This window comes from Trichechus manatus, unplaced genomic scaffold (genome assembly GCF_000243295.1).
Source record: "Trichechus manatus latirostris isolate Lorelei unplaced genomic scaffold, TriManLat1.0 scaffold00234, whole genome shotgun sequence".
NCBI classification, from domain to species: domain Eukaryota; kingdom Metazoa; phylum Chordata; class Mammalia; order Sirenia; family Trichechidae; genus Trichechus; species Trichechus manatus.
The window spans coordinates 595610-609426 of NW_004444170.1; the positions used below are offsets into that span (position 1 = coordinate 595610).

General features: G+C 37.9%; 1 protein-coding gene across 1 annotated transcript in view; it reads right to left on the reverse strand.

Moving 5' to 3' along the window:
• Nucleotides 1-13817, reverse strand: part of LOC101344436 (CUB and sushi domain-containing protein 1-like) — a 1691327-nt gene that overhangs the window by 287836 nt on the left and 1389674 nt on the right. Inside the window, exons 26-27 of the mRNA XM_023743077.1 lie at nucleotides 5029-5220; nucleotides 4047-4108 (exon numbers count right to left, since the gene is read on the reverse strand). Coding sequence (XP_023598845.1) covers nucleotides 4047-4108; nucleotides 5029-5220 — 254 coding nt within the window. The remainder of the gene's footprint in view (nucleotides 1-4046; nucleotides 4109-5028; nucleotides 5221-13817) is intronic.

Sequence of the window (13817 nt, forward strand, 5' to 3'; positions counted from 1 at the left end):
TTGTTCTGTCTTTTGGTCCGGTGTTCTTCATTTTAGGATCAGTAGGATTTAATTAGAGAGCTTGCAAAATATTTTAGATCAGATTAGATTCTAGTAGAAAATGCAACTCCGAGATGCTAGGAAATTCTCCAAAAATAATGGCATAAAGGTAAAACCTTCAAATTCATATAAATCCACAATCCTTTATCCAAAACTCCTAAGGCCATATACACCCTCCTCCATTAGGGTTGGAGGCAAAACTCTTTAATGAGACCTATCAGTGATTCTGCATCAAACATTTGAATATTCATACCCTTAAGTGGCATAAATAGTCTATAAAGAGCAGCAAGTTAGTTTGCTGCAAACTTAGAATAAATTTTAGCTTTTTAAAGATCTTTAGAAGTTCAAGTTGGGAATAAGGGATTGAAGATGACAAAAGAAATGGAATCTACTTATGGAGACTTTGGAGGAATACTTCATTTAGAATTAGAAAGTAGAAGCGCCTTGGAAGAAAGGCCTGGAGATTTTCTGAAAAATCAGCCATTGCCAATCCCATGGAGCACAGTTCTACTCTGAAATAGATGGCTGTGAATTGTCGTTGACGGGACAGCAAATGGTGTTTTAAGTGTTCTTTGGTCTGGAGAGTCAGTCCTGTTAAATTCAGCTAAAAAAGTGAAAAGAAGAAACCTCCTTATCATAGGCTTCTTATTGGAGTCCACTGAGAAGTGAAAAAATTGGGGCATCAAATTATACTACAAGAAAAAAATTAAAAGCAAATGACAAGCTGGTGAAAAGATTTGTAATACACAAAACAGATGAGAGGTTAAAATACTTTATAAAAGAGAAAGAGCAGAAAATAAGAGAAAATACACTAATAATAACAAAGCAAGCAGCAGGTAAATCAGGAAAGACCAGCTTGAAGCGGCCGATGAGCACGTGGAAAGGTTCCGCCTCGCCGTTAATTTACAGTGCAAACTAGGAACAATCCCTTCGTGCCCATATTAAATTATGAGATCAGGAAACATCGCACCTAGTGATTTTTTTTTTTTTCTTAATTTAGGGAAAACAAACATTCTCACACATGGCTGAAATCCGTGTAAATTGGTGTAGTCTTTCTGGAGGAGTTTTGAAAAATGTTTTAAAAGCCTAGAAATATGTAAGTTTTAGAAATATGTCATTCACAAATAATCAACACTGCATTTTGAGATAAGGGTGTATGCTGCAATCTTCATAATAGGGAAAAAAATGAAACAACCTAAAGATAAAATATTAATGAACTAATGCCGCCAATACTGCTATATACAAAGAGATGGTATGCAGTCATGAGAAACTAATTAGTACAAAATACATAACGGCACCAAAATAATAAAGCAATCGCCATGTATTGGTACGTAAAATGTACATTTTATAAAATAATAATATAGGATGCTGCTATTTAAAAATACTTTAAACATAGATTACATATAAAAACCAGAAACCAAACTCGTCATCGAGTCAATTCCGACTCATAGTGACCCTGTAGAACAGAACAGAACTGCCCCATAGAATTTCCAAGAAGTGGCTGGTGGACTTGAACTGCTGACCTTTTGGTTAGCAGCCAACCACTTAACCACCGCGCCACCAGGGCTCCAGATAACATATACGTAAAATAATTATGAAGTTTATTTATGAATGTTTATGTTAATAGAAATTGTCCCCAGGTAAACAGATGACAACTTCTTTTCTCTTTTTGCTCATCTATAGGGTTGCTATAAGTTGGAATCAACTTGATGGCAATGGATTTGGCTTGTTTTGTTTTACAGCTTATAAAAGTTCTGCAGTAAACATGTTTTATTTTTTTTTTAATTGTACTTCACGTGAAGGCCCACAGAACAAATAGTTTCTCATGAAACAGTAGCACACATATTGTTTTATGACATTGGTCAACAACCCCACAACATGTCAACCCTCTAACTTCTCAACCCTTCTTTTTTGGTGAAAATACACATAGCCAAAGATACACCATTTCAAAAATGTCTACATGCACAGTTCAGTGACATTGACCACGCTCTTCCAGTTGTGCTGCAACTCTCACTCAAGATGAAGGTCTACAGAACAAAACAGTTTCTCATTTAACAGTTAGTACAAATGTTGCCCTATGACAACGGTTAACAATCTCACAACACATCAACAATATCCTTACTCCACCTTGGGTTCCCCATCACCAGCTTCCTCGTCCCCCCCGCCCTCTGGCCCCCGTCACCGGACTACTGTACCTTGTTAGTCTCATTTGATTTTACGGGGCTGTCCACTCCCAGCTGAACGGTGAACCACGGAGTTAACTTCACCACTGAGCTAAAAGGGTGTCTGGGGGCCACACTCTCCGGGCTTCTCCAGTCTTCTTTAGGCCAGCAAATCGGGTCTTTCTTTTATGAGTTAGAATTATGTTCTACATCCTTCCCCAGCTCCGTCCAGAACCCTCTGCCGTGAGCCCAGTCACAGCAGTCAGCGGTGGCAGCCGGGCACCATCCAGCTGCACTGGACTCAGTCCAGTGGAGGCCCTGGCAGCTGTGGACAACCAGTCCTTCCGACTAATCCCTTCCTTGCATCCTGCTCTCTTCATTCTCCCCTCCTCCCGAAGGGATGAGACCAGTGGAGCATCCCAGATGGCCACTCACAGGCTTCCAAGACCCCAGAACATGTTTTATTTTTAATGAGGGAAAAAATTATTACAAAATAAAAAGTGTATCATGGGTCAAGGTACCAGCACTCAGGTGAGCGTTAAGACAAGCACAACTAAACTCTACTCAGTTTGCCTGCGTTCAAACATCTTTATATTTAAAAGGTCCTTGCATGGTGGAAGCACGCTGAAGTCAGCTGCTAACCTAAAGATTAGCTGTTTGGACCCACCCAGGCGCGTCACAGGACAAAGCTAGCATCTGCTTTCATAAAGCTTTTTTGATGGTGTTGTTAGTTGTCTTGGCTCCCGATTCATAGCTACCCTATGTGTTCCAGAGTAGAACTGCTCCATAGATTTTCTTCGCTGTATTCTTTAAGGAAGCAGTTCACCAGGCCTTTCTTCTATGGAGCTGCTGAATGAGTTCAAACTATCGATCAAAAAAACCCTATAGACCAGTGCTGCTTTGTTACACATTGGATGACCACGAGTCTAAAGTGCCTGGACAGAAAGGGTTTGTGTTTTTTTCTTTTCTTTTGCTTTCTTTCTTTCTTTTTGTTTTGTTTTTGTTTTTACATTTAAAAGGGGCGGGGGGGGGGGGGTCTCCAGTAAAATAATGGATAATGGTGGGCTCATTTCCGGTTTACATATACCTAGTTTTTAACTGCGAAAGTTTCTTATAGAGAGCATGAGGCTCAGTTCTGAAAAAAAATGGTGTATTTACAATTTAATGACAAGATAATGTTCATTTATTTCCAAATACATGTATTTTTCCATTTTCTATCGCTTACCTATGTATGTTGGCGGGTCAGGTTGCCAAAAGAATAAACTATTCAATTGCCTACAAGTGATTTTAGCTTGTCCTTGGAGTTGATATTCAAGACAGATGAATGCTATCTATTTACTTTGCTGAGGATCAGACTATTGAGTTGCTGGTCGAAATTAGGTAACTAAGAAATGAACTAGCAAAAGGCTGTAGGTTAGCTGGGAAGACTGTCAAATTTAATAGGTACGTTTTTAAATGAATGTCAAGTCAGCAGTTGTCTTTAAGAGATTAACTTGTAGGAGTTGCATTGCTTTTTAAGGTTTTCCCCCGCGGGTTTAAAAGAATGCATAATAGATAAAGTAAAATAAAATAACAGCCTTTCCTAACTTAAACACAGGCCAATGGTTTAAAATGATGGTTGCATTTATAGGCAATTACTCTACTTTAAAAAGAAACAAAAATCTTGCAAATCTCAGCTTGATGACTCAGCTTGAAATAAAACGCATGACTATGCTCCTCAAAGTTATAAAATGTAAATACAGCACAAAACATTAAATAAACATGAATAACTTTCTGACAAGGTGGAGAATGCTAATAAGCTGAGCTATCAAATCTCATCTATTTTCAGAATACAATGATAAGTACTTTGTAAGAAGTTAAAAGCTGTGCAGCATAGCTCTTCAGGACCCATGAGAGCTTCGCCACCACTGTGTATATGACAGTCAAAATCATCTTCAATCACAAAATCCCTTCAAGGTCACCCTATGCAAAATGGTCCACTAACTATATGCATGCCATTTCATTATCACTTTCTCTCTTTACAGATTAATTAAATTTTGCATTTTAACACAGATTATAAAGAAGTAAAAATTAAACTTTGATAGTTTATTAAAACAACAAACTTAGCAAAAATTTTTTTAAATTAAGATGAAATACTCTAAGCAGTGATTTTATGGTGAAATACTTAATCGAATGAAAAGACAATCTACGTGCAATTTCTATTTTTATATAAAAAATACTTGTTATTCTAAAACCATATGTGTGATAAAATTATCTTGGATAGTTACTCAAACTACAGTTTGCAAAAGCAATCATTATCTGTTTAATAAGTTCAAACTATAATATTCTAAAGAATTTCAGACTTAAATTATCTTCATTTTGACATAAGCAGTATAATTTTGTTTTCAGAATTCTATTTAAAATAATACTGATATTATAGAAAAACCATCTAAAAAGAGAAAGTACTTTTTAGCGAGTAGGTTTTGCTTAAGGGCATGTTTCTATATTAAAAATGAAAACAGCAATGGTAAGGGTATGCATTTTCAGCCACCCAGAATTTTCAATTAGACTAATTTAACTGATCCATATTTGTACAAGATTTGTTAAGGACGGGAACTGTTAGATATATACCGGTAACTGTTACATTAAGTCAACTACGTTATTTCACCTAATAAAATCAAGTTTAAAGCAGTAAAGTAAAATTTCAAATACAGCCTCAGAGAACCAGAGGGAGTGTAAGAAACTCTTAAGAAGAATTTCCAAAGAAATAATACATTTACAGGAGCAATTTTAATGCTAACATGCATTCATTGCCAAATATAAAATTTCTATTTTCTGTTACACATACCTATGCACGTAGGAGGATCTGGTTGCCAAAAGAATCGGTTATTTAACTGCACACAGGTGATTTTAGCTTGCCCTTGGAGCTGGTACCCGGGGTCACACTGGAATGTGATGGTGTCCCCAGGTTCTCTACTGTCTCCATAACGGGTGCCGTTCTGAGGCATACCTGGATCGTTGCAGGTGGACGCAATCGTTGCTACAAAGAAAAGACGATAGCAGATCAATCAATCGGAAATATGGTTTCTACACTCATGCGAGTATAGTTACTCTTTTGGGTTGAAACACTATTCATTTGCATAATGCATCGTCGTCTATAGATGAACATAATAAATTTATTTTTTCCTGAGGATACATTCACTAACATGCACCTTTCTAATACTTACTTTGAACAAATTGTAGCAAAAGCTTTTTCAAAAAGGCAAACAATTGTGGAATATATCAAGGAGTTTTATAGTGCCCTATTTAGTACACAGACTGCCCACACACATTCTCTTCTCATTTCCTCAGTAACAGTGTTTTCAATGAACACACCTACCACAATGTAAATGATTTAAAGAATGTGAATCCTGACAAACCTGGCGTAAAACAGAACAGGAAGAATTTCCTTAAGGTCTGTGCCTTCAAAGTGAAAACAGCTAACCTGACCAAATAACCTTTCTTGATGTTCTTCCATCAGGGGCCTATTTATGGAAAATAGCACCTAGAGCAATTAGTGTTAAATTGCTGAATGACCTCGCACCACTGGCGATGGAAACTGATGGCTGATAGAAAACGCTCATTAGCGCCCTCTTCAGGTGGCACCCAGGGCACGCGCCCTACCTGCCGTCCCTTAGTTACGCCTCTGTAAAATGGGAGTGGGCTAGAGGGGACCACTGGTCCATTTTAGTCATAGATACCATAGGGCTTATGGTCTTGGCAAAATTATTTAATAACCCTCTTTCACCTTCAGAAGTGCTCTAATTTGGGTAATAAATTATACAATCACCCTTATTTTAGCGGAAGCTCTGAAAAGCATGCACCTGCCTTTGTTGTCAAATGATAGCAGTGATTTTAGTGTTAAGCCATTGCTGTCCAGTGGATTCTGACTGACAGTGACCTATGGGTCAGAGCAGAACTGCCCCATAGGGTCTCCAAGGTTGTAATCCTTATGGAAACAGACTGCCATCCCTTCAGTTAGCCGCCAAGTGCTTAACCATTGAACCACCAGGGTTCCCGATTTTAGCGTTAGGAATTTCAAATCAGTTTAATAAAGATTGGAATTTGCATTACAGGCGGGATGAGAGGTTTTGGAGACCAGGTAGAGCCCTGCAACGGTAGGTCCTTGCAGCCAAATGTTGTTGGGTGCCATTAAATCGGTTATGACTCATGGTGACCCCATAGGTTACAGCGTAGAACTGTCCTACGGGGTTTCCTAGGCTGTAATCTTTACGGAAGCCGATCACCAGGGCTTTCTCCTGTGGAGCCTCTTGGCGAGTTCCATCCACCAACATATAGCACCCAAGCACTTAACCATTTTGCCACCAGAGCTTCTTATCATATGTAAAACATATAATAATAGATGCACCTAAAGTTTCATCAAATAGGCAGCAGTAGCTAACCAGTACAAGTCCTGTGGTGGTAAACTCAAGTTTTGTCCAGAAATATCTTTATTTGCATAAATTTCCATCAATTTCATATAACTCTCCAACCAGAGATCTTCAAATATTTTTGCTGACCTGTTCATCCTGTGGTTTAAGTTTATATTATTTATTTTTTATTCTCCCTTATATATGAGGATCTCCTATTATCTTTTCAACATTGGAAAGACCTTAGACTTGGCTTCCTACTTTTTGAGCCCAGTGGGATTCTCAAAATGGAAGCTTAATGTCACCAGGGATGAGCAAATGCCCTCAGGGCAAAGCCAACTTCTGCGGTTCATTAGCTCTCTGCATTTCAAATTTCCCATCTTTTTCAGGCTCTAAGAATTCCTCATTTTCTTGCAGGATCAGTGATGCATTTTAAAAGGTTAAAAAAAATCATATCCCGCACCTTCGGTATATTTTCAAAGGATTAATTTTCAAAGAATTGAATTTATTCTAATACTAAAAATGAAAGCTGCTCAGTCATAATAAAAAGAAAACAACGAAAACCCGTTGCTGTAGAGTAGATTCCGACTCATAGAGACCCTATAGCAACCCTTGCAGGCCAGAGTAGAACAGCCCCATAGGGTTTCCAAGGCTGTAAATCTTTACAAAAGCAGACTGCACATCTTTCTCTTGTGGAGCGGCTGGTGAATTCGAACCACCAACCTTCCAGTTTGCAGCTGAGCGCTTAACCACTGCAGTACCAGGAGTCCTTCTCTGTCCTAGTTATACATTAATCACATAGTATGATGTCTGACACGTCATATTTGTCATCCTCTTCATTATTATCATTATTAGTGTTGTTAATAATGAAATTTTACTTGAAAACAGAGTTCTCAATGGGAATCAAGACAAAATGAAGTGCCTGAGCTTCAGAGTAGGTTTTTCAATGGGAAGATAGCTGGAAATGCCTCATCAGAGTCACTTTTAAGGGATTGTTAAAGTTTTCCACTTTCTTCCCATCCACAGCAAAGATCAGAAGATTGGAAGCAGGAAGTCAAGCACATCACTCCTGATGAAGACTGGTATAGTGATGGAATGCAAGACAGATGAAAAGACACAAAACTTATAGCTGGAGAAAGTCATGAAGGTCACACCCACAGACCACACATTTTTATAATCTAGAATGTTAATCATAGAATTTAATGACTAGAATCACAACCCATAGGAGCCATCATCTAAACACAAAAACAGTATTGCATTCAACTAGTACTTCATAAGCTATCTTGAATTGCTATTTGAATAATGTTTCTATGGAATCTAAGATCTACCTGGGATTTACCCTCACTGAGCTTTCTCTAAGCTTCAGAAAAAAAAAATATAGATATAGATATCATAAGGAAACCCTATTGTACATTTACAGTCTTGTTCATAGGACTGAATTTCACATCCTCAAAAGAAAATGTATCCTTTCCTCAAGCAAGTGTTCACATGTATGACTGAGTGTTCATTTCCAGGCGAGAATTACTGCTGCTATTTACATAGCATTAAAATAATTTAAAACGAAAAATTAAAAGAGCAAATCAAGAATATCATGAACATTGAGTTAACTGTAATTTTTAAGACCAAGATATGTTTTTTACTACTTCTCTTTCTCCAGTCCTTATTAAGCATGCATTAAAAGCAAAGATACATAATACCCAATAAAGAAGGTTTACACAAAGGCGCACAGATTTTATATATGGATAAGAACTTCAACTGACATCAGTCTTTCAAAACTAGTATTCCACAGGGCACTTTTCTGCGGGGTCATTAATAAATATCTGGTCGAATAATGCTGGCAAGTACTACATACTCTTACTACCTCTTGGCATTTCACACTGCTCATTAGGGATTAAAGGTTCAGAGAAATCCTACAGTAAAGAAACCTGTTGGTTTTTCATTGTTTAATCCAGTGTAACCTAAAGTTATGTGATCAGAGAGTACATTTGTCCTCCCCTGCCAACTTCCTAAAACCCTGCCAAAGAAAAATCCACAGAATATCAGTATATGAACCACTGGCTGTCATGAATGATTATATTTCTTTAACAATATGAGATTTTATTCATTTTTGAAGGTACATTTCCTACTTCCAAACTAAATTTTCATTTGTAATATCTATAATAATAATGGAGCACGCTATTAAAAAGTTATGTGCTCATGAAGTTCGTGTTGTAGAATAAACAAAAATACTACGGCTACATAATTAGCCAGTTTATATCAATTATACGAAAATGTGAGTTGCAGTAAAAAGCTTGCATATATATGTGTAGAGAGGATGTATATATTTTCTTGTGTATCTCCAAAGATTATTTTGGATAACCAGTAAATCAATCACTAGAGTTGAGTGGAGTTGAAATCCTACCTCACTCCCTCCTTTCAGGATTATGAAATAAAAATAAGAAGTATCTAGGATTATCTAGGTTGGATTAGAAAAGGAGAAAGAAAACTTGAGGGGAACAAAATCAAACAGCATGGTGGGAAATACAGTGGTTGGGTCTTCAAAATCAATTTCATTTCACTTTCCTCTAGTTTTAGCCGTGGGAAGATGGTGCCCGGTAAGGGCAATAAAGCTTATTCGGAGACTAATAGGAAAGCCCTCAACCAAAGACGTTCAGTTGGGGTCAGGAATTGCTTTTCCACCTTCAGGATCATCACAAAGTTACTGATGAAGCATGTGCTCATTTCTTTTCTATGACTGTCTTCTTTTACGTGCCGAAACATACCTTCCACTCATTTTTCCCTTAAATATGTTTTCTTCAAATGGGATTTTAGAAACTCTGAGTCTTTCTAGTTTCTTGTGATAAAAAAGACAACAACGCTTTTCTCTGCATCAGTCTTATCCTTCTATTACTGCAGAAAAAGAAGATACAGCTCCTGAGATGATGACTGTTGTGTTTTTCAATTTCCCACCGGGGTTTCCGAGAACATTTCAAATCATAAAGACACTTTCCAGGGGCCCATTCGTATCAAGGGGAATGTCTACACGATCTGCCCATCTGACCCATTCTGGTCAGCTTGGGCAATCCAAGACATGCATTAAATACAGAATAAGAGCAATGGCTCTGCCTTTCTGTTTATAATACGCAGCAACGATGGTATACTACGATTGCATAATAGCAACCTGCAAGAGACACAATCTTCTCTCCAATTAGACAAAGTCACTCTTGAAACTAGAGCCCCTCCAGAGTAATTTTGTTTAAAGTTACATATAAAATTGTGTGATTTTTTTTATTTTACCAAAATAAACATCTAGAATTTGGTCGGTGTTTTGTTAAATGCATAAAGGCCTCTTTGAGTGTTTTTTAAACATTACTTAAAAATATATTTATTGACTGAGTTCATAGAAGTAACAATTCACTTAATGTACAAATACTATTTAAAAGCTTCTGCCATTTCCCTGTATAGCATACCTCAATAAATAAAATGGTTCTCACTACTACAGAAAATGTGGCTGAAGATCTAAGCCCTTTAGGGCCCGGGGTGGGTGAAGAGACAAATGATTATTACCTGGGGACCAAGGATTGACTGTCAAGATGTGGTGTAATAAGAATTGTAAATTTAAGCTTCAGGGAAAAACAGAGCATTATAGTAACCGATGGATGCGCAATAAATCTTCAACACCGACACCATGAGGCAGCAAGAATCTACAGAAAACGTTCAAGGAATAGGCTTTCAGGCGCCCCTTCCCTCCCCCAGATATTTAGAAATAATACTGACTCCTTTTGGGAATGCTTAAGCCCCAAATTTTTCTTTTTGGACACTTCCGGAGAGAATTGGAATACCTCCAGAGGAAGATTTTGGATTTTATGCTAATAAAGTTTTAAAAATAATCAAAACTCAAAGAAATTGAAACATGAGTTTTATTCCGATCAGTTATACTATATGCATATAGGGAGATCAACCTGATTCCAGAAAAAAAGCAAATGGCTTGAGTTTGCTCGTTACAATAAGTCTGACAAAGAGAAGAGGAGGGAGAAGAATATAAGATCAACCACTGGCTGATCTTAACATGACTGACCGAAACCTGCCTTCCCCTTTTTACCGAGATCAACTGATATCAGGTCACAGGATGGTCCCTGGCCCTCCACCACCTTCAGCCATGCCTTTTGAAATTCAAATTTCGTAAGCCCAGTTTAGAACAAGACAGAAGAGGTGAACAACTTGGGGTGACAGAACAGCGGCTAGCTGGATTGATTTTGGGCAGGAATTTCTGTACTATGGATATTTGGTCCCATGGTAAGCAAACCTTAAAATCAAAGTACCAGACACCAAATTTGTTGCCAATGAGTTGATTTTGACTCCTAGCAACCCAATAGGACAGAACAGAACTGCTCCATAGGGTTTCCAAGGAGTGGCTGGTGGATTCAAACCGCCGACCTTTTGGATAGCAGCCCAACGCTTAACCACTGTGCCACTAGGGCTCCAGAATCGAAGTAGGATGTCTGTTATTAATTTTTCTAATTGACAAAAGGCACGATGCCACAGTCCAAGTCACCATTATAACTTGCCACCGTTTCGGTAATTGCCTATCCTCCAGCACAATCCACTCTCTACACCACATCTAGGATGATCTTTTAACTCTTTCATTACCCATGGTACACGTAGCGACTACTTTTTCAGCCACTGGGGTTTACTGGGAATCTGCTTTCCCACTGACAGTGGGCGCTGCCCCAAGGTGGGGGCCTCTATGACTGTTTGAGGCCTGAGAAACAGGTGTGTGCCATAAATTACTGTTTCTACAGGGTATTGTATGAGGTGATGCTAAATCAGTATTTTTTAGGTAAAATATGGATTTGGGGGAAAAATTAAGTGGTACATATATGTACCTCTGGACTTGGGGGGGTGTGGGATTGCAGGAGTGGGGGGGTGGCAAGAAAAAAAAAATCTATTCTACCTACCAAACATTGAGACACCTGCAATGATTCAGCATGCCTTCATTAACTAAAACACGTGGTATCAACAAACAGTTCAACGTGGAAAATAATTATGTACTGAAAGGGTTACAAATGTAAATCAGTCTGTGTCACTTTCCTGTTAGAAGTCTTTGATAGATTCCTATCAAATTTGAATTATGCCCAAACTCCACAATCTGCCTTAGATGGCGGTACATGAGCTAGCCCTACCTACCTCCCTTGACCACTGTGCTTCCCCTAAACTGGCCTTCTCATTCTTCCTTGAAATCAATAAACATATTCTTCACTTTAGGACTTTTCATTAACTATACCCTTTCTGTGATATGCTCCTTTTTTTGATCTTTGCATGGCTGGACACTCTAGCTATTTGAGACCTGCTTCAATGTCAATTTCTCAGAAAAAGTTTCTATGGCCCATCAAGAAGTCAGTCACTTCATTTTCCTCTAACACATTAAATTGTTTCTCTGTTTAGAATCCATTACCTTCCATTTTCTCATTCATCAGTATTTTCATTTATTTTTTGTTTTCCCCTGCTAGATTAAAAGCTTAGAAACAGGAATGCTATTTCGTCTGTGCTGTATCCCTGGTGCCCAGCATACAGCAGGAGTTCAGTGAATATTTGTGAGAAGAATTAGAGTTCCTAATTCTTTTTTCTGTAAATTAAAAAAAAAAAGTGTTTTTTAAATGAACTAATATAGTTTTTGCTTATGGAACTTTTGTCAATGAATTATTTTATAAAGCAAAAAGTAACTGTTATTTTGTTAGATGTGAGTTATCCATACAATCAATGCTGCATTGATGTCATTGACGAAACATGTGCAAATGCTTTAAAGTAGGGAAAAATATAGTAAGAAACTGACTCAGTGTAATATAAGATGACTGTACTGGCCTCTAATATTCGTAGGTCTGAAAGAAGACGTTCAAATGGCGGCCTACATATATACCTAAATGTTTAAACATTACAGAAGAAGCTAACTATTAAATTATGCTCTATATTTCTTCCTTGAAAAACATACATTCATAATGATGTTGAATGTCAGTGATGGATTTAGTTAGCAGACACCTCAGATGTCATTACTGAAATATGGTAGCATGGAGTATGGCCTTCAACCTATCCTTTTTCTCTTTTCACCCTGGCTTTTTCGTGAACCTCAAGGCATCTAGCCTGCAAATGTGTGGACAGCTCAACTAACATTTTAAAGTCCCTTGCATCTCTAACAAACAGTTCCATGACCATCCATGCTTCCTCCCCTCAGGAGGAGAGACCCAGAAGTAGGCATTTGGGAAGGAATTTCAGGGTCTAGGACATCCAGAGAAGCCCTGGCAGTATAGTGGCTAAGAGTTCATCTACTAACCAAAAGGTCGACAGTTCGAATCTACCAGCCACTCCTTGGAAACCCTAGGGGGCAGTTCTACTCTGTCCTATAGGGTCGCTATGAGTCAGAATCAACTCGACAGAAATAGGTTTGGTTGGTTTTTTTTGGACATTGGACACCCAGAGACTGGAAGGTGACACAAGGTCTGAATAGTTCTGCAGACCCCTTACCTGAGGGGAGAAGAAGATCCAGAACAGGGATAGAACAGAGCACAGGATCAGGGTCTCAATACCCCGGGTCTAAGGGTAGTACTGACAGTGGAAAACATTTAAAATACATCTCAATATAGTTGAGATTAGCATACATAGCCATTTAATGAAATTTTAGCCTCAAAAAAATCCAACATATTCATTCATAGATTTACCAATTACGTAATTTAATAAGAACCATAATTAAACTTCTGGCCTAACATGAACAAATGCATAGATTCCTGAAAAGTCAGGCAAATTAGAATATTGAAAAATGGGTTGGGAATCCTAGTGGAATTTTTCCATTTTCATAGTTTCAAAAGTGAATCATATGATGATAACTTATGAATTATTAACCCCCCCAATGACTTCTTCCTAGAAATCTGTATAAATTTAACTGCTCATTTTGTACTTCTACATCACCATGCAGCACACATACATCACATGCAACATGGACAACACTGATCATTTTATCTTTTATCCCAAATTTCTTCTTATCTGATAGTATCATAGTAATCAACAACTAGGCTAAAATCTTTGGACCCATTCTAGATTCCTCTTATGACCTTTACCACATCCATTTGGTTACTAATAATTTATCAGTTGACAAATAATTATTGACTAGCTTCAGGTCCAGTGCTGGGATGCCGACCTTCTCCATATTTTCTATGTATATTGCTTCCTTTCTGTTTCCATTGTTGTCTTCTTAGTT